Here is a 27,360-nt window from a genome sequence, read left to right as displayed (position 1 = left end):
AACAAGTACGGTAAGACAAAGTTAATTCTTTATTGGTAGGGGTAAGAAGAGGTAAAATAAAAGATACCATATTTATTCAATAGAATGGGAGTCCAGGGGTCATAGACAGATGGATGGTCTGATTAAATCACTGCTTACAGTTCAGCAATGAAAGATGCTTAATGCTACTAAACTGAAAAATAACCAAAACCCTAGTTACCAATTTCCATTTTCAAGGTAAAATTGTTTTTCCCCTAAATATTCTTACAACTAATAAAAATGATTACTCTTAGGGAGTAAGAAGAGGTGGGGTGGGTGGGGTTGAGAGTGAGATTTGTCGTGTACATCTTCTTATAGCCTCTTGATTTTTGAACCAGATAAATGTAAAACCAAAGCAAAATGAAATGAAAATCAAAATTTCTTGCTCATTCTGATGTCATTATGCACTTGAGCTTCTTTTGGCTGAACTAATTTTATTTCTTTTATCCTAATAGTTTTGCAGTATCCTAACAGACTGATTCCTTCCAGAACAGCACAAAACTGAGCCAGCTACAAGCCTATTCACAGTGGGAGCCAGATTCATTTCATTTCCCTTGTTCAAACCCCCAAGTGCAAAATTCCTCGTTCTGAAAAACTCAACTGACCACATTTTTTCAAAAAAAGTAGTAGTTCTCAAGGAGACTTGTACAAAAGAAAGTTCAGTCACACTTATTTACTAAATGATAGACAACTTTTCCCCTCTGAAAATAGAGAAGCATTAAGGCGGCAATGCCCGCCCCTCTTTTTTACTAGTTCTCATCTGCTAGAAGCCAAGGAGAGAGAATAAGGAAAGAGATTAGGTTAGGGGAACATGAGATCATGGAGAACTATGGCTGATTCACAGCTCAGACAGCAGAACGTGCAGAGTGAGCTATGGACTGAACTTCGGAAAAACTGGAGATATATCTTATATTTTTCCTTTTGATTCTGAAGGCAAGGAGTATTGCCAAAGACAGATGCCTCATCTACATTCTCTAGCGTACCCATTTTCATTATGGCTTAAAACCTCAACGATACATCTCCAAAAGCAAAATTCCAGAGCCTGCAACGGAGACTGGTAGGAGAAGCAAATACAGAGATGGTAGCAGCTGGAAGTTTCCTTTCCTAATAGCAGGGTCCACTGGTAACTTCGGGGTCACCCAGCTACCTGGGGACACCTGCCCCTCAAATGAAGCCAGTGGGAATGACCAGGCTAGAGCAGTTCTCAGGAGCCTACTCAAAAAGATGAAAGCACCCACTAAATATAGAAAGCCTGATAGCCCATAGATAATGTCTTTCCTTTTGCTTTCCCCAAAGAAATAGCTTAAGGTAAGCCCGAGTCAAACAGCCTGCTCAGCACAGCCCTGCGTCCCATATTAAATCACATTCTGACGCATATTCGAGCACAGTGTCACACACCGGCACACGGAATAAGGCACGGCACACAGCACAGGAAAACCTCACAGACATGCTTTTCTCTTTTTAAGTGGGAGAAAAAACAAAACAAAAAACTAGAGGCCAGGAGAAAGCTTACCTTCTAAACGTGAGAAAAGAAAGAATAAAACAAACAAGAGAACAATAAAAAAACAGATGCATAAAGAAGTCATAACAGGGAAGTGAAAGTTGTCAAATATGCAAAAGCAAAATGAAGTATAATATCAAAGACTTAAAATGATTTTACCATACAGATTTAAAATATAGTCTTAGAACTTGTTCAAGAACTTCATGCCTCTGTAAACAAATCCACAATTAAGATAAGCTGACTCTCATTTCTTCTGCATGTTTAGATTCCCTTTCTGGACAACAGGAGGGAGCTTGGTGATTGGAGACCCCAGTTCTTACCTTACCTTATAGGTGCGCTGGAGGAGAACAGCCTTACTGGGCAACCCATGGAAGTCATACTACAACACCCCCTCTTGAGTCTGCCACCTGCCTGCTGGGTGGCCCTGGAGACGACATCTGGGTCACAAGAGGGGAAGCTGGATGCTGGAGACAGTGTGTTTCCCCACTGCCTGCATCTTGGGCTCCTAGTAGGAAAGTGTAAGCCCAAGTGTCTCTGTTCCTCCCAAACGGTCACTAGACAGGGAGAAGCAAATCAGAGCAGCAGCAGCAGCAGCAACACAAAACCACTGCTGCTGAACTCTAGAAGGAATCCACCAACCCTTCTGGAGTCCGAGAAGAAATTCTAGACTAAGTTCTAAAGAGTGAAAGGGCCCATCAAACTAACTGACACATGAGAAAACTAACATTTTAATGAAGCTTTCCTTACGAAAAATGGAATGATGACGGCACACACCTACAAATGCCAGAAGTTTCTTCTGTCCATTTTTGTGGGTCAAAGGCTGGTGAAGGAGACGGTTTCCGTAAAATTCAGTCACAGCTATATTATGTCTCTGACTTCGTCACCTAACAACCACCAGCCACAGAAAAGGCAGAGCTCTCACTCAGGGAGGCATACACCACACCCAAAGGAGTTCCTCCTTCGACCCATTCATGAGACTCCAACCTGAAGGAAAAGCTCTACGTCTCAGCCTTCAACCAACGTTCACCCGACAGCCCTATTTACTGTTCTACCTTGGGACAAAGGAAATTTGCAAAAGCAGCAAGCAACCCATGTAACAAAGGCAAAGAAGAAATTACTTTCATAATATCTGAGTAGTCTTATGCTATATAGTTACCAGATAAAATGTGAGACAATCAAAGCCCCCAAAGGGGAGACTTGGGGACCCTGCTTACCCCCTGTAATAACGCTTACCTTGCTGGCCCAGGCGTCTTCATCCCAAGAAGTGAGTTGTAATACGCGAATGATCTCATTAATTTCGGCACTCATCTTTTCTACAGTAAAATTGCGATTTTTCAAAGCTTCTTCTATTCCTTGGTTTTTTGAGTTTTTGGTTGTTACAAAAATCTTCATAGCTATGAAATAAACAAAAGATCAGAAACTAAGCTTGGAATTGAATTTTGCTGTATAACAACATTCACACAAGATGTTCCACACCTGCAGACACTGCAAGTCTGCCGATAAAGTTCCAATCTCAGCGACCTGCATTGTGAAGAACACTGAACTTACAACATAACACCACAACATGATCTGGGAACTAATTTAACATGCATATACTGATGACCCACAATCACAAAATATCCAAAATATCCTCCTAAATCAGTCAGCATCCCAGCCCTAACACTGGCCCTATCAAATACAAACCCAATGGGACAAGATGAAACAGTCAGAATAACTAATTGGAGAATCCTGCTGTCCCCAATCCTAATAAAGGATCCCAAAGTGTTGAGTGTATCTTCCAGGATTTCTCTCAACAGTTGGCAGGGACTTTCTAACCCCCAAAAGTGAAGAAGAAAATAATAATAATAATAATAATAATAATAATAATATGAAGCATTGGAGAAAGAGAGTATGTTCCTATAAAATAATTAAAATTGTAAAAACAAAGATTAATCAACACTGTGAGTGACCGACTTTAGAAAGAAATCCTCTTCCCAACACCCTTTCTGCCACATCAAACAGTTGGGCTCAAAAATATATTTCCCGCAGAGATTGTAAGATTTTATCTACATATTTTTGTTTTCTAGTTCATGTAAGGGCTTTCTAAACTCTTACACTCACAGCTCCTTTTTAGCTGCTAAGTGAAATGCCAGAGCTGAAGGGCAGTAGCTGGGGATCACAGTGACATGTCCCACAAGATTCTGAAAATAAAACTGTCCCCTGAGAGTTCAACTAACTCACAACCTGACTAAGACAGCTTAGGTAAACCAGGAGGTGTCTGGTACATCCTAGATCCTAAGTGCAGCTAGTTGAGAGAACAGCCACCATGCTTGCATTTCTGGTCTCTGCCCAGTAGGAAGGTGGTCCCAGCTGGCACAGACCACCAGCTCCACAATGTAGAGAACAGTTAAATCTCTTTTTTGAAAAACCTATATGTTATCATAACACTGAAAAGGGCTCTGGCTTCACTTCTTTATCACACAGTACACTGTAATGTCCATTCTAGCTCCTAATTGGTTTTTTATAATACAAATATAGGTGTCAAAATCCATACGTCCAACACTACAGTTTCTAGGGGAGATTCCACCTCCCAGAAAAGGGGCTAATTAGAGCTTCTGGAGAACAGAACTAGTCAACAGGATGGGCAGTTTCCAACAAAGAGCAGAAGAAGCAGAGCATCAGCAAAGATAAACACTGGTTCTTAGCCAACCAATTGCAGCCATAGGTAACAGCCAATCTGTTAGGTCTCATTTCTACCCAGGCTAAAGGATATGCAACTAGGCAGCAAAAGAAAGTGAACACCAGAGTTTAGAACATATTAACATTTTTTTTCTGTAGGATAAAGTAGAGGCAGAAAATACCTGAGATGAGAACTGGCAGCAACTCTTTCACAGTGTTCATTGAGTTCACCAACATCACTCGGTGCTCCTGGTGAGTCAGTTCCTGCTGCCTCTCGTCAATCATCTTTGCCATCTTAGTCATTCCTGAGGCGGAAGGAATTAAGTGTGCAGTGTGAATAGTGCAATACAGAGTCTGGCTTTCTGAGCCGAAATCCATTATGAGTTACTAGGCAAGTCCCAACTGAGTGCCCACTTATTTAAACAATAGACACTATCACTGAACTCAAGCATTTACGAAAGAGAATTTTTCAGGACAACTTTATTCTTTTCACTAAAAGTAATTTATTAAATATAAATTCTAAATGTGATATAATATTCACATGTTTTGACATAAATACATTCACAAAGCGTTACAAATGTTGAAATGAATAAATACATATTTGTAAAAAATAAATTCACAATTGGGGGAGAAATATTTTGCCTGGCTACCATGCGTTCAGGTTTCACGCAGTGTAGCGGGCCAATGCGCCTACGTGTATGTACAAGGTCTGAAAATTCAATTCACGAATTCATCCTAGAAAAAGTGCTGCATACCTCACCGCTGAATATCACTACGGTCACTTTCAAAGTACTCCTCTTGGGAAGCTATGCACTGATGCCAGAACCTAGTCCACCCTTACAAGCAACACTGGAATTCTTTTTCTGGAATGGCCATCAGAGCTGTCATCGTATTACGCTTGATGTCCTGAATGTCATCAAAATGTCTTCCTTTCAATATTTCCTTTATCTTTAGGTAAAGAAAGATGTCATTGGGGGCCAGATCAGGTGAGTAGGGAGAGTGTTCCAATAGAGTTATTTGTTTACTGGCTAAAAACTCCCTCACAGACAGTGCCGTGTGAGCTGGTGCATTGCCGTGATGCAAGAGCCATGAATTGTTGGTGAAAAGTTCAGGTCGTCTTAACTTTTTCCTGCTGCCTTTTAGCACTTGCAAATAGTAAACTTGGTTAACTGTTTGTCCAGTTGGTACAAATTCATAACAATTAATCCCTCTAATACCAAAAAAGGTTAGCAACATCATTGCAACATGTTCGTGAACTTAATTGTCAGACCTCATATGTAAGAATCTCATGTGAGCCTGGTACTGAGAATCTAGTAGCCGAAAAAAATCTTAAGAATTATAATAATGTGTTTTGTTTTCAGCTTTATGTTTTTCTGTACTTCCCAATTTGTCCAAAATAAGCATGTACTACTTTTATATTTAGAAACAAATAGAAATGTAAAAATAATTTTAGTGATGACAGTCTTTGAAAGCATCTGGTGTTTTGGAATCAGCCTTCTTGCACTTTTTGTTTACTTTGGGGATGATTCAAAGGTGCTGTGTGAGTCTCTGAAACTTTGATTTTTCAAACTAATCTTAGGATTTAGTAAGTAGTTCACAGATTGTTAAGGGGTACCAACGGGAGATGGAAAAGGCGGGGTAAAAATGACAGGGTAGCCAGCTTCATCTACAGTAGCTCCATTTTTGTCTTTTATATGTTGGGATTCTGCATAAGATTTCACTTGAAGAAATATTTTTTTTTCCAGTGTTATGAAAAAGTTTAAAGAGTACTGCTCTAAAGCCATTTTCCAATGATCTTCAGTGATGGCTCAGAAAAATTTCTAACAGCCATGAGTTTATAGAATGACTGCACCAAACCTCATGAAAATACTGTTATTTAAAAAATCAGGGGGCCGGCCTGGTGCTCAAGCGGTTGGAGCTCTGTGCTCCTAACTCCGGAGGCTGCCAGTTCGATTCGCACATGGGCCAGTGGGCTCTCAACCACAAGGTTACCGGTTCAACTCCTTGAGTCACACAAGGGATGGTGGGCAGCACCCCCTGCAACTAAGATTGAACACGGCACCTTCAAGCTGAGCTGCCTCCCTGATGGCTCAGTTGGTTGGAGGGCGTCCTCTCAACCACAAGGTTGCCGGTTTGACTCCCGCAAGGGATGGTGGGATGCACCCCCTGCAACTAGCAACTGGACCTGGAGCTAAGCTGCGCCCTCCACAACTAAGATTGAAAGGACAACTTGACTTGGGTAAAAAAAAAAAGTCCTGGAAATACACACTGTTCCCCAATAAAGTTCTGTTCTCCTTCCCCAAAAAAAATCTTAAAAAAAAAAAAATCAATTCACATAAGACAAAAGAATTTTATAAGGTGGTATGTGATCTGTAATACCGACAAGTTAAACATCTGATGTATGTCATTGGTCTCATTCATATTTTAAGGACCTACAATTTTATGTTCTATGTCTATAACATGAAAAGCTGGTATCTGTTCATGTACTTGGAATATTCAATTCTCGGACGACTATACAATCATTTCAAACTGAGACTTATCCACAGTATCTCTTCTCTCCTTTTAGGTCTGATTAAATTATGCGGCCTTGGGCTAGGGCATGAATCTTTAATAGTAGGCAGGCTAATTAGCAAGCGAAGAAGTCATAGAGCCAGCTGGCAGACAGTGAAGGAATGCTGTATAATGTGGAATGGAAAGGTCAGGATTCAGGGTGGCCTCAAGCATTAGTCACAGAAAAGTATTTCCTCCATTCTCCCACACTTGTAATATTGAATTTAATTCATTAGACAGGGCCAGGATTTGTAGAAAGCAGATTCAACTTTCAGAGACAATGACATCTCCTCCATAGAAGCACAGCTTCAGCTCTATCCATAGAGGAGCAACACCTAAACGCGCAGTGCATCATTATCTATCTTCTGCAAAAAGTAGAGGGCAGTTGGATCAAACATGGACAATCCATAAAACTTTTATTATAAAAATTGGATATAACTAACCTGGTCCAAGATTCTTTGTGTACGTGACCAAATCTTCCATAGTTTCTACCACCTCTGCCACTGTAAGGTATTCCAAAATTCCTTTGCAGACTCTAATAATTTTACGAACCTGGAAATATATTTCAGAATATTCAGTCAACTGAGTGAACAATAAGTAGAAAACAAGGTAATTCAGATGTATTACCTTGTATTCAACATTTTCGCCTTCTAAACAATCATCAATCCTCCATTATTATCTTTAAAACTCAGCTTTTGTCTGGCAGAGGTCTGCATGGGCCTCAGCCCGCCTACCTCAGCCTCATCGAAGGTGAGAAGCAGGTCTGATGTACCGGACAGGATACCCCTTGAGCCATCAATGAGATAATCTCGAGCAGGCACTGAGTAAGGGTCTGACTGAAGCATCTGGGCAGCCTGGACAAGTTTGGTGCAAGCATTCTCCACCCTGTGGGGAAGAACATGGAGTTAACTCACTGGGAAGCAGAAGATCACATGTAAAATGCAAAGAATGTAAATAGACGTAAATTCACATTTGTTTCCCACATGGAAAACAGCCAAGACCAATTTATAATAGAACCTAATTTATAATAGAACCTAAGAACCTAAGGCTTTAGCTTTCATTGACAATTGAGGGCAGCACATTCAATCATTCATTCATTGCACTAAGCCCTTGTTTTCATTACTTCCTGGTAACAAAAAAGGATGAGAAAATGGTTTGGATCTCTTACTTTAGATTGCAACATTTCTGTAACTACTTTGTTTCCTTACTCTTTACCCTATACAGACTTCACCAAGAACAGAAATCTTTGACAACAGTTTCAGATTGAGCATCTGAAAATAAAATGCCAAAAAGCACTGTGTTAAGTGAAATTTAATAGTCAGATGAAGCAAAGGAATGAGGAAACACAAAGAGAAAGTATGAGGTAATGCATAAATTTCTCATTCATCTAGCTAAATGGATTTGTTTAACAAATTTATTAGACTCTTTGAAAACAGCCTTATAAAACTGTTGTTAATTAAAATGTCACTGGCATTAATAACTGAACCAGTTATTAATAGTTTAATATTAATACAGTTTAATAGCACAGACAACCTGATCCAGCCAAAGGTGTTTTTTTGGGGGGAGGGAGGAGTCCATTTAAAAGAGGAACCCAAAATGCATAAACAAGTATTCTTTTTGACTCTCTTGTACTACTAAAATATATTCATTCATCCATTCACAGAGTTGAAAAGGATCTTATAGATCATCTCCTCTAATCTCATATTCAATAAACCCATTATGTTATTATTTATAACTTAAAAAGAGATGGAAAAAATCTTTTAAAGTTAAAATATTTAGCCAAAATTATACATTCTTATTTGAAAACATAAGAAATGTCATATGCATATAAAAGCCCACATCACAGGGTTGTTCTCAGGATCAAATGAAATAAGGTAAAACTCTGCAAGTATCAAATAGTGCTACATTGTTAACAAATAGAATTAAAACAACATATAAATGTCAACTGCATAAAAAGCATCAGGCTATGGACATCATAGGTATGCACATAAAGATGCAAAAAACACTATTCTAACTTTCAAGATGCATACTTTACTGAGCTAAGTCACAAACAAGAGGGCCATGAGGCAGTATGTACAAATGTCAGGGAAGAGCAAGACCTCATTGATGTGGCTTTTGGTCACTCTTGGAGACAACTGGTTGTTTTCTGTTCCTTTTTAATTTTTACATTAAAATTTCATTTAATTTTAAATTACACAATATGTATATCCATAGATACAACACAAACATATACATGTATAAAACTAAAAAAGCCCACAGTGAAAAATCTCCTTCCTTCTACTATCTCCTCGGCATTCAAATTCCGTCTATTTGCTACCAATGTTATGAGTTTCCTATTTTCTTCAAAAAACTGATACTTTATGAATAAAAAAACAAAAACATAGGTTTCTGCCTTTTTTACACAAACAGTATCATCCTACACATACTCTCTGCATTCTGTTCTTTTTTCCCACACTTAATTTAACTTGGAGATGTTCTGATAAAAATACATGAGGAGAGTCCTCATTCTTTTATACAGCTACGTTAACTAGTCCATAATTTATTGGCCTACTGCAATGAATCACCTTGAATACATATCATTTTTAAATGAATTGCTGACTCAAAGGTATGGAGATTTATAATTTTGACAAACACCATATTGCCATCCACAGAAGTTATTAGTTTACATTCCGACCGCAGTGGATGAGAGTATCTGTTTCCTCAGTTTCAACAATTCAGTGTATAATCAAACTTATGTATCTTCACCACTATGACAGACCAAAATTGGATCCCAATATAGATTTTTTTAATTAAGATAAAATTCACTTAACATACAATTAGTAATTTTAAAAGGTGTAATTCAATGGTATTTAGTGTATTCACAATGTTGAGCAACCACCAACTCTCTCTTGTCTAAACTTTTTCATCACCTCAGAAAAACACCCTGCAGCCATTAAGTAATCACAGAGAAACAAAAATAAGAATAACAACACACTTCTCCTTGGAAACAATGCAAGCCAGAAGACAGTGGAGCAAAGAAATGAGAGGAGAAAAAAAAATCTATCCATCTAAAAATTTATACCCAAAGAAAATACATTTCAAAGTTTAAGGTGAAATAAAGACTTCTTCAAATCTATAAAAGCTGAAAGAATTAATCACCAGCAGACCTGAACTGTAAGAAATGTTAAAGGAAGTCCTTCAGGAAGAACAGGAAGAAGAAAAAGTATACCAGGTGGAAATCTGGATTTACAGAAAAGTATAAAGAGCACACAATGTAAGTATGTGGGCAAATATAAAAATATTTTTTCTTTATTATTTAAATATTTTTAAAAGATAACTGACTGACTGAAGCAAAAACTTTTTTTTAATGAACCAATCTCTATTTATTTATCTATTTTTTAAGGAGGACGCAGCTCACAGGGACCCATGCGGGAATCGAACCGGCAACCTTGGTACTATTAGCACCATGCTCTAACCATCTGAGCTAACTGGCCACGCGTAAGCCAGAACTTTTTAAAAAATGAAGTTAAAAAAAGTAAATTTGATTTGGCAGCCTAGTTCGACAATGAGAACTGGCTTTGTCAATGATTATGGCAGATGTTTTCCATAAATTAAGCGAGCTAAATTTACATGGAACCATTTAAGACATATATATATAACATACGATATGGCAGAAAATACAACTCACTTTATGATTTAAAATGTTTAAATGAAAACTTTAAAATATTCAAGAGAAGTATTTCAAAAGCCATTTAGGAACAGCCAACCACTCATTAAGGACCACTAGTATAAGAGCACTTACCTTTTGCTTCTAACTCAAACACTCTCTCCCCCCTCTTTTGCTTAACTAATCCCTACTTGTCCTCTTAGACTCCACTTTTATTTTTATTTATTTACTTATTTATTTATTTATTTATGCATAACTTTTATTGGGGAATATTGGGGAACAGTGTGTTTTCCCAGGACCCATCAGCTCCATGTCAAGTCGTGGTTTTCAATCTAGTTGTGGAAGGCACAGCTCACTGGCCCATGTGGGGATCGAACCGGCAACCCTGGTGTTATAAGCACTGTACTCTAACCACTGTGCCAACCAGCCGCTCTAGACTCCACTTTTAAGTGCCTCTACTTTGAGGAAACCATCCCAAATCTATGAGTACCTCCCCAATGTGCTCTCATGAGACATATCACTCCCTCTCAGTTTAGTTTTCTCTCTCACACAAGAATGCAAGTTCAGCAGGGCCAAGGACCTTGTCTATCTTATTCATTAATGTAGTCACAGATTAGAATGTCTGACACATAATAAATGTTCAATCAATATTTGAATAAATGAATGAATGAATGAATGAATGTTCAACAAGTACTGTTAATCAGGAAATCATCTGGCCTGTAGAAATCACTGACTTTAAAAAATCACAAACTTGATTTTATTTCCAAGTAACAAGAACCTTGATGAAGTTATAGCAAACATAAGCATCATCGAATGTAACCGTTGCACAACACCAATTTGCAAGGATCCAGTTACGGAATCAGCATTTCAAATTTGGAAAAAAACAAAAAATAAATGAAAGCTAGGAATAGTCATCATGGAGAAAGGAAACCAAAAAAAAAAAAAAGATTAAATGGAAAAGTTTTGCAGAATCAATTTGATTCTCCACTAATGGTTCCCTTGTGTGGTAAAATGATAAGGCCAAAACAGACTCTGCACCATTTCTTTTTTTCTAAAATAAGATATCTGATCTGTACATTAAAATTTAATGGTGTTCATAAAAGCCAAACAAATCCCACCATGACTAGCCAGTAGTCGGAAACAGAAAGGAGCCTGTCTTGTCTATGGAAAATGAGACTTTATTTAAACATTCAAGCTGTACAGCTTCTTAAAGTAATCTACTTTGTAATATAAATCCGAATTTTAAAAAAAGCATTTTAGAGAACGACAGCAGGGATAAGATCCATATCCTAAGTAACTGTGTATCTTGACTATATACTATATACTAATAATATTGACTTAGATACTTTAAATCAGTCAACTAACAGAATTTAAGATTTCTCTCTACTTTTGAGTCTTCAACCTAAATTAATAGAAAATCCTTATAGTTTATCTCAATGAACCAATGACAGCCTCATGGGACCCCAAATATGTTCATTCATCATAATCCACTAACCCATTCTACTTAGAATTATCACATGATATATAACTTGATACAATTTAAGAAATGTAAAGTTTCCAAGTTCAGGTCCATGTGACTTCAATTATCACTAACAAGAAGCTTAAGCGTATGCTAAAATTTTTATTTAAGAAAAATAAGGGGAAAACAGATATAGAGATTACAGATTGCCACAAGTCATTCTTAAATGCTCTTCTAGACTGCATCCAGAAGTCAGTTACTAAATCTAAAATTCCTTTAGTTTAATCCTTTCATATATTTGTTCATCTAACATACTGAGCACCTATGCTATGAGTCCTAAGAAATAGAAAGACTTTGCTAAGTCCCTAGCTTTAAGAGGTTACCACCTTGGTAGGAGGAGACATATACGTAAATAAATACGAATTAGTATTTAGAAGTATGTCCAGCACATGCTGAGCAGATATAGAAGTGGGAGTATCATTTTTAGCTGAGATTAGGAAAGTTGTGATGGAGAAGGTGAGGACACCATTGCTCCCGAGCTCAGACACTCAGCACGGCTTAAAAAGATGATTCTCTTGGTAACACCGTTTTGAGTTCTTTCTCCAATGGAACAACATTCTCTATGCCCCCCCCACCCCCCACACAGTCCTTCCTGTGAAAAATAACACACATTAGTAGGGAGGGCAGTCTACCATCACAATGCACAGGTATTACTCTGAAGCCGAACAATTCCCATATGCTTCGGTAACAATCAAGCATCATATCCCAGCTCACTGATTCAGCTGAGGGAACGACAGAGAGCACTGGTCAAAATAATATACAGGACACAGTCCCATGGGCCTATTTGGACATATACTGCTCCATAATTTAAAACTGAAAAGCTCTCTGAAACATTCAAGTTAAACTTTCACCCCACCCCCAAAAACATGTTGGGGGCTGGGGGCAACAAACAAACCTTTATCAAATTCACTGTTTTAATAAAACCTGACTTTAGACAGTATACCATTTAGGTTATAAATACTATCACACACACACACACACACACACACACACACATTCTGTTTGCTAAAGACTGAAGTGCTATGGAATAGAACACCTGAAAATCTGACTTCATGGAATTCAGATTACCCTGGAGCACACCCAAAGTAGCAGGTATTTACGTCACGGGACCTGTCCTTTCAAGAGAGTTGGCTGGTCAAACCACAAGCATATCTAATCACATAAAGCACAGAAGACACTTAGGAGATATGAAGGAAACAGGTGGAAAGAAGAAAGAGAACACAATCGGCTGGAAAATGAGGCTTTCCCAATTGTGGCCACGGAACCCACCACCTCCATTTCCAACTAGGCTCGCCCTGGCATAATTACTTGGCAGGCAAAATCAATTGGCAGGGCTGTTTCTGCTCCCTTCACACCTCTTGTCGAGACTTTTTTTCCCTTCCCATCTGGGCAGGGTCTCCCATAGATCAAGAAAGGCCCAGATTACTTCCACATTTGAGAAGCCCATCATATTTAAAAATGAAGAAGTGCCAAAACACGGTCATAAACACAGTGGTATACTTAAAAGTGTTTACATTTATTTTTTTTTAATAGTACAGAGGTCTTTTATTTCTTTCCCACTTATCATGCCATGAATTCATAGGGAAGGGGTTTCGGCAGCTCAGGTTCCTTTCCATTGGTTCTCACAAAGTGTGCTTCACTGGGTGGGGCTGGCTAGCGCTTCGACTGACCCAGGTGGCTTTCTCTTTGGTTCCCTTCTTTTCCTGATCATTTTCCTTCATGCGTTTCAGGAAGCTATCTCGACTCTTAAGAGTGCTTATATGCTCAGTATGTACAGTATTCTCTTGGCAAGAATCTTGCACTTGTTCGTTTACAACAATGCCAACCGCATGCTGGATGACACTGTAGACTCTTCCAATTTCGCCATGGAACACTGGTGGGGCATTTCTTTTTGAACAGTGCTCATTCCCTTGATGTCTACAATATCACCTTTCTTGTAGATTCGCAGGTATGTGGCCAAAGGAACGAGTCCATGTTTTCTAAAAGGCCTAGAGAACATATAACAGGTGCCTCTCCTCTTTCCTTTTGTGATGGTCATTTTGGTGAATTCATGGAAGATGGCAGTTCTGGCTGAAAAGAAGTTACATTTAATCATTTTATTTGCATGATAAGCCTCTTCTTTTAAGACTCCCTCTTTTTCTCTATGACTAAATATGTGTTATGTTTGAAGACACTATTAAAGTCCAGGCCCTTCATAAATCTAAGGCCTGAGTGAGAGGCCAGGGGTTAGAGGGAAGGGACAGGCCCTCAGACTCTCTCTCCTTTCCCATATTTAAAGTCTATCCTCAGCCAAAGGTCTGATAAGTGAAAATGACTGTTTCTGACTCAAAAATTCTCCCTTCACTAATTCTCCCTTCACTAAGAACTTAAGTATTGAAATTGTTAACCTGAGGAATGAGCTCCAGTGAAATTTCAGGTATCCACAACTGATAGTCCAGTCTTCCTGGTTTCCCTCAAATAGGAAGTACCGCCTCTGTCATCAGTTCATTTCATCCTCAAGTCATTTCATGTTGATACATGTGATTAAAATGATAACAAAAATAATATATGTGAGGATTTCAAAAGAATAGGGAGACGTATGAAAATAAAGTATCGTGTGTGTGTGTTTAATATATACTTGCCATTGGGCACACATTTTCCTCTACAACAGCCAAAAAAGGTTTCTTCTGTGGCATCCCAGTGCCAGTCCCTATGCTCTGTTCTTGGCGCCGCCATTGTGAGAAAGGTCAAGGATCCTCAGCCATTAGTCATCCAGAAACCTGAGTGAAGGCCGCAAGCAGTCACAGTGTTAGCAGGGCGTCAGGAACACAGAGTACCACGAGCCACTTTAATGTAGTTCAAGTAGCAAGTGCAGAGCACCACCTCTGTGTGTACACTGTGATAACACAAAAACGTGCTGTTCCGACCCCAGGCTCCTAGATTTAAAGATCCTACAGGCCTCATCCACAAATAATCCCTTCCCTTGTCCTAACTCAGTGATCATGTAAGACACACCGCATGTGCACACCCAAAACTGAAATTAAAAACCACGAGAAATCATACTGAAAACATTCAAAACCCTTTAAGGTCAACGGCAAATTCTTTTTGTTAAGACACGTACACTGAGATAACAAAGCCTAAAATACTCAGAAAAAAACACAAAAAAACACAGGCTCACTAAAATTCTTTTATTTCAGAAGAGATTAGGAGGGCATGCAGCCAGTTTTACTTCATCTTCAAACAAAACAGGATTCTGCCAGAGCCAAGAGATAGTAAGCATGTTGGGAATGAGAAAGTTAAATGTGTCACTGCTGCCCAAGATGCTGAGATGCTGCTCAAGTCTTGGGAGGCAGCTTATTTGAAAGGTAGAGTATGAGTCACAACCTTTGAATGCTTTAAAGCCTGAATGACCAGTCCTAGTCGTTCTCCCCACTTCTTTCACTCTGCTCAAATCTGGCATCTGTGAAGGGAGAGGAGATTCTGAGTCTGCAAGGTTCAATCAAGAACTCTGGTACCCACATGTCCATCAGTCTCTACTCCTTCTCCACCTCATGCTAGGGTTACAGCAGAAACCGACGAATGTATAAGCAAGTATATCTTACGGATGCTAGTGATTTTCAAATGTATGTTGATGCTGTTGTGCTTAATAAAATAAAAATTTATTTTAAAACATCACAAATTCATTATGTCTTTTGTTTTTATACATTCCTAATAATAAAAAGTTCACTATTATTATTTGAAGGTCCTTACACTGAAAAAAGTTGACCATCCGTGTTCTATAGCAGAATGTAATGAATGAGTTAGAGGTGTGAATACCTAAACACAAAATGAAGTGGAATAGACACATGAGAGAACATTTTTACTTATGAAGAAAACTGCCAAAAACTAGGATATGGTTAAAAAAATCTGGAGATACAAATAGGCTAACATCAATCAACGGTCACTCAAAAAAAGAGTCATAAACAGCAAAATAATTAACAGAATTTAGGACGCAGGAGAATCATAAACTTGTAACCACTTAATAATATTGCTTTGAAATATGTCTAAAATTGACAATAATAAGAAAAATTGACAAATCTATAATTATTACAGGAGATTTCAATGCATCTCAATCATAAACAGATAGTTCACACAGACAAAATAGGATGGCAACAAAAAGTTTAAACAGTTACATCTGTGTGTATATATATATATATATATATATATATATATATATATATATATGTACATATATATATATATATATGTTGAACTAATTGATATTAAAAAAAACCCTATATCCAAAAGCAAAGGGGAATATACTTTTTATTCAAGCACAGAGAGTACACTTACCAAAACTGACCACTTACTATATCACAAAAGAATTTCTAAAAATTGATATTATACCAACCATGCCTTTTGAGCACAATGCAATTAAATCAGAAACAGAACAATAAAAAATAATAAAAAGAACTTGAAATCTTTCACAAAATGTCTTTTTTTTTTTTCAAGTACTTTCACATACACTATCTCACTCATTTTAGCCTCCTAATAACTATTACATTATAAGCGCTTCTTACCATGAAGGGTGAGAAAGAGTCTTAGCCAGTGGAATGAGCACCAACCTGGGAGTCACACAGTTCAGGATCTGAACCCTACCTCTGCCATGTATGTACTGGGTAACATTCCACAAGTTACTGAGCATCTCTGAGTCTTACTTTCCTCATATCCAAGATGAGGCAGATAAAATAACACAACGTAAAATACCCTGTTCATAAAAGGTATTCCAGAAATGGAGCAACTTTTCTAAGTTTTTCGTTTTGTTTTGTTTTGTTTTGTTTTGTTTTGTTTTGTTTTGTTGCTTCTACCAAGGAAAGAACAAGAAAGATTTTAAATAGATGCGAGAAACAAATTTAAACCTTAAGAACTTCTTACTTTGGGACTGGACCTATATAGGAACAGTCAAGGTAGTAATTAAAGAAATGCTGTGGTCTAATTACTTTTAGTGTTTCTTCGTTTCTACAAGGTAGGGTTGGGGCAGCCAATGACATCAATTCATCTATAAAATAAAGCAGTTGCATTAAATAATCTCTATAATCCCTTTTAACTTTAAAATGTTAAACTTTAACTTCTTTACAGCTTAAGATTTGCAAGACACTGCACTACATCACAAAGCATATCAGTAATATTCCTTCTTTGGAAATACTTAGAAAAAGTACTGTTTTTCCTCGAAAATAAGACCTACCCCAAAAATAAGCCCCAGTTAAGATCGTCAGCCAGATGGACAATATGTTAGGACGATGTTCCACAAGAATATGACATGATTGTACTTGAATGAATGTAGATTGTTGTACATGAAAAAATAAGACATCCCCTGAAAATATGCCCTAATGCACCTTTTGGAGCAAAAATTAATATAAAACCCAGTCTTATTATCGGGGAAATACAGTATAAGAGCCGTTCTTATTTTCGGAGAAATATGGTATAAGAGCCGGTCTCATTTTCGGGGAAACACGGTATAAAATGTTATCCTCTAAGAGTGGTATAAAGTTAGTACTGCCTGGAGAGAGAGGACTGGTGGACCACATGACTTCTTGGAAGGTCAGACTATGGAAAGAACAAGGACTTGGAAGCCAAGACACTACCAATAGGAAACACGTCCTGCCACTTACTAGCTGAGAGACTTTAGGCAAGTTACAGTTTGTCAAACCTCAGTTTTCTTATCTGTAAAATGTAATATATTAATACCTTGAAGCTGGTGTTCTCGGAGTTACATGCAAAAAATGAAAATATATAAGTACCTGGTCCAAATATGTACTCAATAAATGTGAGTTCCCTTGGCCCTTTGAGTTCCTTTCAATCATGTAACTGATTACTCTGTACACAGTGGAAACCAGTTTTACACGTTGAAAGTTTTATTTGTTTATTTCTTAATCATGAAGGGTAATGAAAGTAAACCAAGGATTAAATTCCTGCCAAGCTGTTTAGAATTCTTCTGCAAGTAAATAGAATAACGCAAGAGTTCATTATTGAGAAGACTCAAAACTTAACAAATCATTTTTGTTTGAGAAAAGTCTGAAAACCAGTCGTACCCAAGTATGTTTATATGGCAAGTTCACCCATGAACTATTTAGAGTGCTTTACTCTAGGTCACAAATGCAGCAAGTAACTGGCAGATCTGAATGATTATCACACTGAAATTTGGTTATCTATGTTGAAAAACAAAAATTGTCTCTTAAAATAGCAATGGAAAGGATCACAAAAAACTGAAGTTAAAAACTCAAAACATTAAAATTACACATTAGCCCCACATAAACAAAGTGTATTGAGTGGTATGATCAAAGAATTTTTTTTAAAAGAAGATATTCTGGGCACTTGCGTGGAGAAGGGTGTCTAAAAATATAAATTTCATCACAAATTATTTTGAGAATTCAAGATCATAAGCAAAGAAAAGGCTAAATATAAGGGCTGGTGATCTAAAATATGATGACTACTTTAGATCAAGTAGATCTAAATTAAATGTAAGCATGTTTGAATTGTTTTCAAATTTCTTTTTTGTATGTGACTATTAACGTAAATATCATACAATATATACTCTAACTGTGCTTAACTAACAAAGTTTAAGGGTTAAAATAAGGCAATTTCCTAGGAAATATGATTAATAGCAATTATGTAGATTGCTAATAGTACACACACCCTTTCACACAGTATTTTAGGGACATTCTTTTATTAGCTAGGACTAGACTACAATATTTCAAAAATAGTCCAAGTGGTGAATCAATCCAGCTTCTGATGATTTCAAGCAGGCTGTTTAGAGCAGCACTGAGACAAAGTGGCAAAACTTACAGTTCTAAATGAAACTGTCCTTTGCCAGCCAACAGACAAAAACGGGTATTATGCCCTTTTTGAGTTCATAATAAGGACTACCTCACAAGTGACACCTTTTGATATGTTACGATAATGAATACCTTTGGGTAAAGTCCAAGGACTGCCTTCCTTATCCATTTCTGCTCCAGTGCAGAAATAAGAATGAAATTCCAATGTATAGTGCAACAGCAATTTTTCCAAGGCAAATAAAATAGCGTGCCATAAACATTGTTTACCTGTAAGGAATCAATTAGACACAAATCCACACTGACAGAAGATGAAGTCGGTCGGTTTGACATACAGCTTACTCTCTTTCACTAGCACTTATCTCATCCTGTACTTGGTGATGAATCTTCCTGAAAAACCACTTTCACCTTGACTGCTCAAGAACTAACTGCAAAGCGTCTGCGCTGCCCAATCCAAATTCCTCTGCCTGGTTTCAAGAGCCTTTATCACCTGGCCCAAACTAATCTATCTAATCCTAGCTCCCACCTCTCCTCTCGGGCCCATGACTGGCTCACGAAGTTCATTCCACCTGGAGTATTCTGTTTTCTCCCCACACCTTTCCCCACCCAAAGCAGTTTCCTTTTCCTCTACATCTATCCTCCCAAGTCCCACTTCCTACATGAAGTCTCTTCCTACCTATAATGATTGCACTCTTTCTCTGAATTCCTATTATAAATTAGTCTGTATTTATAGCTCTTTACGTCGAAACTTCTTAAAACCTTTTTTTAAAAAATCTCTCTATAGCAGGAGTTTTCCACCTTTAGTCCTCCGCGATACATAGAAGAATAAAACTCACATATATGAGATAACCTACAAGTGTACCTGGGATTATGCACAATTTCCAGCCACAACAGCTGTCATTCCACAAATTTCTCTCCCACTTAAGAAAGCGCAATAAAAAACCAGTGAATATATTATACTTCAGAAAAAGTTAAAAGGAAAAAACAATACCTAGAGATTGGGAAAGACAGGGATGTTATACATGTGACCTTGAATACGCGCAATTTATTTTTTAGAGAAGTAAAGCATTTACAAACTTTAGCACTTATTGCTATTAATAAATAACTTGTAATACATCTACCAGTGATCATTCATAATACACTGGTAAGAACTGCTATTCCATGTAGCACTTTGCATGTTAAACACATAGAAAGCAATCAATAACTATTTCATTAACCAGTTAGTGTGTCTAGCCCATTACTCAATCAATTGCACACAAATACTACTGCTGCCTGACGATGATTGATGAAGATGATGATGATGAAGATGATGAGGCATCATGTAAACATGGAGTACAGTAGCTCTACTCCATGCTGACAGTCTCTACAGGAACATATGACTTCTCTAGTCTAACCAACATTTTAATATACAGCACTTTCCAAGTCTATGAAGATTGAGACAGTTTCTATCGCAATCATGCAACCCTGCACCTCTTGCGCAAGTGTGGCTATTAATGCAATCTTGGGTAAAATTAGTAAATTGTAAACTCTATCTGCCAGTGCAGTCAGAGAACAGATAACTTTTGCTCCCTCAACAAAAAGGCTTCCTGTGATAATGCAAATTTTGCTCTATATTAAAATGGCTCTCACTTTTACAATGAGGAATTGCCTGAGCATTGGAAGTCCCTCATCAACAGTTACAACTCAGCTATATAATCTTTAACTGATATTAAACCATTCTTCAACATGCCAACACGCCCTTAACTGCCAGCCACAGAAATAGACTATTTGATTTTTCAGACCCCCAAATCCTGAAAATGTCAAAAATGCTGAAATGTCATTTCCTTTCCTAAAAGATATCTAAATATCTATCAGATTGCTTGGGTATAAATCTATCTACAGACCACATGTCTTCCGTTTTCTCTAGCCCTGACATTCTAACATTCTAGGCGTAGAGATTGATCTAAGAATAAAAGTTTAAAGCTTCTTTTAATTTATTCTTTAGTGTTGCCAAAGTATACACTATTCAGAAATCTTTGTGAAAGTGGATGACAGAGGAAGCTTCAGTCTGTCATGCCCTGGAAACTGCCAAACATCAACCAAACAGCCCAAAAGAATGTCCTACTCAACAGTTCCAAGGATGTCATTAATTGTTTCCATCTGTTTCCCCTCTCTGTCCCCTCCCCTTCCTAGTCAAGGCATCTATTAAAGTTATTTTCTGCTTAATTTTGCATTCTAAAGAAAAGCATTAATAGCCATCATGTTTTAAATTGCAGAATATTTTTATGACCCAAAATTTGTTTGCCAACCACAGCCATGTTGTTTTTATGCTCCAGGCTGTTTTCAGGTAACATGTCAGAGTACAGCATTTTAAGTTATGTACTTTTTAAACACGGCTCAGTAAACTTTTCACTTATCATCACACTAGTTTTCCCTGACTCTCCAAGGAGACCAGGGTTTCCCTACGGTACCATAAAGGTTAAAATCCCTGACTGGCTTCATCCATTGATGACCCTTAACAAACTCAATGGTTTTGTTGAGAGTCGCACAATGATGACTTTCTAGTTCTGTCATTTATTCCACATTTAGTGGTTAGAATTCTCCTCAACAACTAGCGCTATTAGGCTACAACAGTGAAATAAAGTCTGTGTGGGAAAGGCAGGGTAGTTATAGATTTTTTTCCTATTATGTAATGAGAACTTTTAAGACCTGTTCCCTTAGCAACTTTCAAATAGAGAATACAATATTGTTAAGTATAGTCACCATGCTGTACGTTACATCCCCGGGACTTATTTATCTTACAACTGGAAGTCTGTACTTTTTAATTACCTTCACCCACTTCACCCATCTCCCACCCCACACCTCTGTCAACTACCAATCTGTTCTCTGTATCTATGAGTTTGGGGGGTTTCTTTTAGATTCCACATATAAGTGAGGTCAGATCATATTTGTATTTCTCTGACTTATTTCACTTAGCATAATGCCCACAAGGTCCATCCATGTTGTTGCAAATGGCAGGATTTCCTGAATTTTTTTGGCTGAATAATATTCCATTTTATATATACATATACATATATATATATATGTGTGTGTGTGTGTGTGTGTATATACATATATATAAATATATAAATATATATACATATATATAAATATATATATGTATGTATATATATATAACATATATATATATATGTTAATAACATTTTCCATTTTCTTTATCCATTCATTCACTGATGGACTACTTAGGTTGTGTCCACATCTTGGCTATTGTAAATAATGCTGCAATGAACACGGAGGTGCAGACACCTTTTGAAATAGTTAATTTTGTTTCTTTTGGATAAATACCCAAAAGTGTAATTGCTGGATCATACGGTAGTTCTATTTTTAATTTTTTGATAAACCTATGGCAGGATAAATGCTTCATTCTTTTCTTTAAATTACCAATTACCAGAGTAAGGGGTTGGTGCCCTACTTATCACCAAAGGTGATCAATGAAGTTTCTTTTAAAGTTACCTGCTTTTTAAAAGATGTTATCACAACTAGGGCACACTCCTTAATTTTCCTAAGTCCCCGAGGAAGCCTATGAGAATAAGTAGCATACTTCAAGGGCATATCTCTGGGAATGAGCAGAAATAAGTTTACTGAAATTCATTTACCAATCAAATGATATTCATAGACTTGAACGTCAAGGTTGAAAGAACTTCCAGCAATGTCATCTAGTGCAAGTACCCATCTGATGTTAAAACCCCCTGTACACTATCTTACCATATTCTGTACCTCCAAGGGGTGAGAAGCAAACAAGTGCAAGCTGGGCTGTGTTTTTAATGTAAGGTAAATGCAACTTTAATTTAAATATGTGTACTGACAGCATAGGATTCCTCTTAGTATTACGATGCCAATGGAATGGCACGTAAAGGAAGTAGGCTCATATTGGTTAGAGCCGGAAGACACCTTGGAGGTCACCAAGTTCAATGAAAGCAAGTCAAAAAAGATACTCCCACAAAACAGGCTCGACAAAAAAACAGATGCTTCTGGAACCTTATTTCCTGACACATGACCATTTGGTAGAATTAACAGAAACATAGTTCTATAGAAACACCCACTCAAGTAAGTTAGAAATAACAAGACACCAAAACTGGTGAAATTTTGCATCTGTTCAATGAAAATAATAGAGCATAAGGAGAATAAAAATAAAGGAACACTTCTCACTTTATTTAAAATTGTGACATATAACATACACAAAGTTGCACAACACATATGTATAACGTAATGAATAAGTATAAAACCACCATCCGTGTAACTCAACACTGTAAGTCAAGAAACATTACGTGGGCCGGCCCGGTGGCTCAGGCAGTTAGAGCACCATGCTCCTAATTCCGAAGGCTATCAGTTCGATTCCCACAACAAGGTTGCCGATTCAACTCCTGGTCCCACAAGGTTTGGCGGGCTCCGCCCCTGCAACTAAGATTGAACCCCTCACCTTGAGCTGTGATGGCCCCCTGGTTGGAGCGCATCCTCTCAACCACAAGGTTGCCGGTTGGACACCCACAAGGGATGGTGGGCTGCGCCCCCTGCAACTAGCAATGGCAACTGGACCTGGAGCTGAGCTGCGCCCTCCACAACTAAGACTGAAAGGACAACAACTTGAAGCTGAACAGCACCCTCCACAACTAAGATTGAAAGGACAACAACTTGACTTGGAAAAAAGTCCTGGAAAACACACTGTTCCCCAATAAAGTCCTATTCCCCTTCCCTAATTAAAAAAAAAAAAAAATCTAAAAAAAAAAAAAAGGAAACAGAATGTTACTACCACTCTAGAAGCTCCTATGCATTTCTCCCGTGTATAATCCCCTTCCTTCTTCCCAGAGGTACCACTTCCCTGACTGCCATGATCACTGCTAATTCCTTACTCATCTTCATCATTGTACCAAGTAGACATTCCGAACGACAGTTTATTTCTACAATGTTTTGAACCTGAAATAAATGGAACCTAACTACCTCTCAATCATTCCTCAATTATTTTTGAGATTCATTCATTCCTTTTTTCTCATTGAGGTGAAATTCATTGAACAGAAAAGGAACCACTGTAAAGTGAAAAATTCTCATTCCTTGATTACTGATTAATATTCCAATTTATGACTACACCATGACTGTTTTTATCCATGCTACTGTAGATAGCCCAGCGGGGCTCATGAACCATGGCGACATCAGTATTTTTGGATATGGATCTTCATGTGCACAGGCAGAAGTTTCTCTAGGGAACATACCTGGGGTGGAACTGCCTATCTTCTACTTTATCAATGCCAAATTCTTTCCCAAAGTGGCTACACCAATTTACACTCCCAACAGCAGTGTATAAGGGTTTAAACTACTCCCCATTCTCAGCAACAACTGATATTTTCAGATATCCTATTATAATAGAATAATTTTGAATTTCTCTGATGACTGATGAGATAGAGTATCTTTTCATGGGTTTATTGGCTATTTGGATTTCCTGTTCTGAAGTGCCTATTCAAATCTTTTGCCCCTTTTTGTGTAACTGAATACTTATCTCATTCTTACTGACTTGTAGAGGTTCTACTTTTTAAAAAAATTGTGTTATGTATCAGCCCTTGCCTTTACTTAGGATTTGACTGCCATATGGATCAAAGCCATTAATCAAAGACAATATAATCAAGAACCTGAGAAGTCTTAACTATTCAAAAATTAGTATCACTGCTTTTATGCAGGATAAAACAAAATGTCTGAAAATTATTTATAGGAAAATTAGTAAAATTGATTTGTAAATGTAACTTACATTTAAAATGCTATTGAAATACATTACAATAATTTTTTTTTAAGTTTATTACTCCCTTATTCCCAGCAGAGGTGTTTAGTGTGTAATTTAGATTCATGCATGCTAAGGTCCGAATGTTTCTGAATCCTTTCCATTCTCAAAAACAAAACTCAGAAGTCATGGTTTTATTCAAAATAATTACATTAAAAATGCCTAACACCAATGAATAAAATCAATAGTAGAAAACCGATGTGTTGAAAGATGAAAAATTTTACTTTCAATTGTAAACACAGCCTTATATTAAAAAAAAAAAAAATTGCTCCTGGAATCAGTTACATTTTTTTCTAAGAAGAGGATTATTTTGCTTAGCAACATAAGAATGTTTTAATTACTCACTTAATAAATGCTGGTGGCATATCTCTCTTCAAAATTTGATCCTCAGTGGTTTGAACAGTCTCTTTTCCGACCTACAGAGGGAAAAGATTCACAATTCAAATATACATTACCAGATACTTAAAACTATTATTTAAACATATTTAAAATATATACTTTATAGTAAATCTATCATTGAAGTTTCCAGATTCAAAGCAAATTTCTGGATATTTTGAAATTATCAAGATTGCTCCCATATATGCTTCCACATATTTATTATGCTTCCACAATATACTTGAATAACAATATGGAGTACACACATAACCTATAAACCCTTCTCTAGAGCAACTAAATTGAAAACAGCGTTGAACACGGTGGAAAAAAAGAAAAATTCATCATTGAGTACATATATGTCTGATGTGTGTATGCTTAACTGACAAATGGCTATGTCTCTAAAAGAGTACACGAAATATATGAATCAAGTTGGGTGGGCTAAAATGTCTATACAGAAAAAAATTTATGTTATTGAACTGGGAAAACTATGTGAAACAATTATGACTCTGAAACTCGAAACAAAACATATGAAAATACACAACTTCACTAGTAATCAACACAATTTTTTCCATACTTACGTTGCAAATTAAAAATAAAAATATATAATACTAAATGCTGCAATGGAATAGACAGTTTTACACCACGCTAGTGGCAATGTGAACTGTGATAGTCTCTCCAGAGAATTATTTGTTAATGTTAAGAGACATTAAAAAATGTCCTATCTTCCTAGATATTCCACTTATGAGAATATACCCTATGAGCAATAATACCAAATGTGGTAATAATAATGTTCACAAAAATATTCACTATCATGTTTGTTATGAAAGCTAAAACATTTTTTAAATAACTTATCCAACAATGAGGAACAGTTAAGTAAATTAAAATGTATCTTTAGATTTAGTACTATGGGGCCATTAAAACAATGGTTATAAAGTCTCAGCACTATGGGAAAATTTATGACATTATATTTCATTTAAAAGAAAGAATCAAAAATAATAAATACACCATGATTAAAACAAACCAAAAAAATGTACGTATAAAGTAAAACAGTGAAAGAATATAAAACAATATGTTAGCAGAGGTTGTATTAATTCTTAGGAAATTTTGAGTTAATTTGTATCTATATTTCCTGTTTTCTAATTTTCTGGAATACGAACACAGACTTTTTGTAATTTAAAAACTAATAAAATGTTACCTGGGCTATTTAGGTACAATTATTTCCTACTTAATAATTTTAGTAATTATCTGTTATTTTATATAAACCTTCTAAATAGTAATGGCCAAAAATTTTAAAATATATTGGAATATTAAAAGTCACACTAACTAGATTGTGTGTATGTGCAGATATATTTATTATACCATAAATGGTACACACTCACGTGCTTCAAAATTATTCCTATGTAGGGCTTAGATGTCAATGTTTCTTTCACTATATCACATATTATAAAGTATTGTAGAAGAAGTAATCTTTAATAGAGTGAATGATGAAATTCACCAATTTTATCAATATAAAGCGACCTAGTAGTGTTAAATCATAAATATAAACCACATTTTAATGCAGAAATCAGTGAAATTTTATAAACTCAGAATGGACAGTATCTCAATCCTACTATTTAACCATTTAGCTTTTGATTGGGTTTAAGAAGAAAAACGAGTAAGAAAAATCCCTAAATGCACAAGAAAGCAGCTAAAGAAAATAACACAATAAACTATTCTCAGGGAATAGAAGTCATGCATAAGTTAATGAGTACAAGTTTTTTCTCTCAAATTAATAGCCGAGAAAGAGCAACACACACACACCCCCCACTGTGTCATAGCCAGTGCTTTTGTAGACAATCGACTGTCTGTATCACAATAAAAGCCTTTTAAATCAGCAGCTGGTTCTGTAGAGTTTCTCAGATCAAACCATGACAGAATATTTCCAGATGTATTGTTCACTGTATTTTCCAACTAAAATCAACCATTCAAAAAGCTGTGGGCCATGATTTCATGAAGTAAAAGATGATGTTCAGCCAGTCACTAGTTCACACTAAGTATAAAGGGCCTAGAAGGATATTCACATTTAGACACATGGAGAGTCCTTTTATTTTACGCACACGCACATACATACACACGAAGGAACCATAAGGAGGCGAGAGAGGCTGAAGCTTAGTGAAGCGGAATGTGTGATGACGAGGTTGGGTGAAAAAGCAAAGGCCAGGACACAAAGAGCCTTTCAGGCCAGGTCAAGGTGTTTTGGGATCTTTTCTTGGTACAATAGGAAGCAGGAGTGCTAAATAGAGATTGACAAGATCGGATTTTCCTTTTAAAAGGTCATGTTGTCTGTTATAGAGAAGTGATCTTAGTGGGCAAGGGAAAGCAGGGCCAGTTAGGAGGTTACTGCAGTCGTCCTGAGGAAAGATGGCAGTGACCTAAAATAAGACGTGAAAGTGGAAATGAGAATTAGTTCTTTTGGAGGAAGAACAGGACTTGCTCTTAGACTGGGTGGGGTGCAGG

The 27,360-nt window shown here is 36.9% G+C and overlaps 1 protein-coding gene across 2 annotated transcripts in view; it reads right to left on the bottom strand.

Annotated features, from left to right (window-relative positions):
* Positions 1-27,360, bottom strand: part of VCL (vinculin) — a 93,688-nt gene that overhangs the window by 35,828 nt on the left and 30,500 nt on the right. For both annotated transcript variants that reach the window (XM_081073611.1, XM_081073612.1), the window contains exons 2-6: positions 24,835-24,905; positions 7,462-7,612; positions 7,171-7,279; positions 4,360-4,482; positions 2,753-2,913 (exon numbers count right to left, since the gene is read on the bottom strand). In XM_081073611.1, coding sequence (XP_080929737.1) covers positions 2,753-2,913; positions 4,360-4,482; positions 7,171-7,279; positions 7,462-7,612; positions 24,835-24,905 — 615 coding nt within the window. The remainder of the gene's footprint in view (positions 1-2,752; positions 2,914-4,359; positions 4,483-7,170; positions 7,280-7,461; positions 7,613-24,834; positions 24,906-27,360) is intronic.

Source organism: Rhinolophus hipposideros (genome assembly GCF_964194185.1).
Source record: "Rhinolophus hipposideros genome assembly, chromosome: 15".
In the NCBI taxonomy this organism is placed as follows: domain Eukaryota; kingdom Metazoa; phylum Chordata; class Mammalia; order Chiroptera; family Rhinolophidae; genus Rhinolophus; species Rhinolophus hipposideros.
This window is presented reverse-complemented; position numbering and strand designations above follow the sequence as displayed.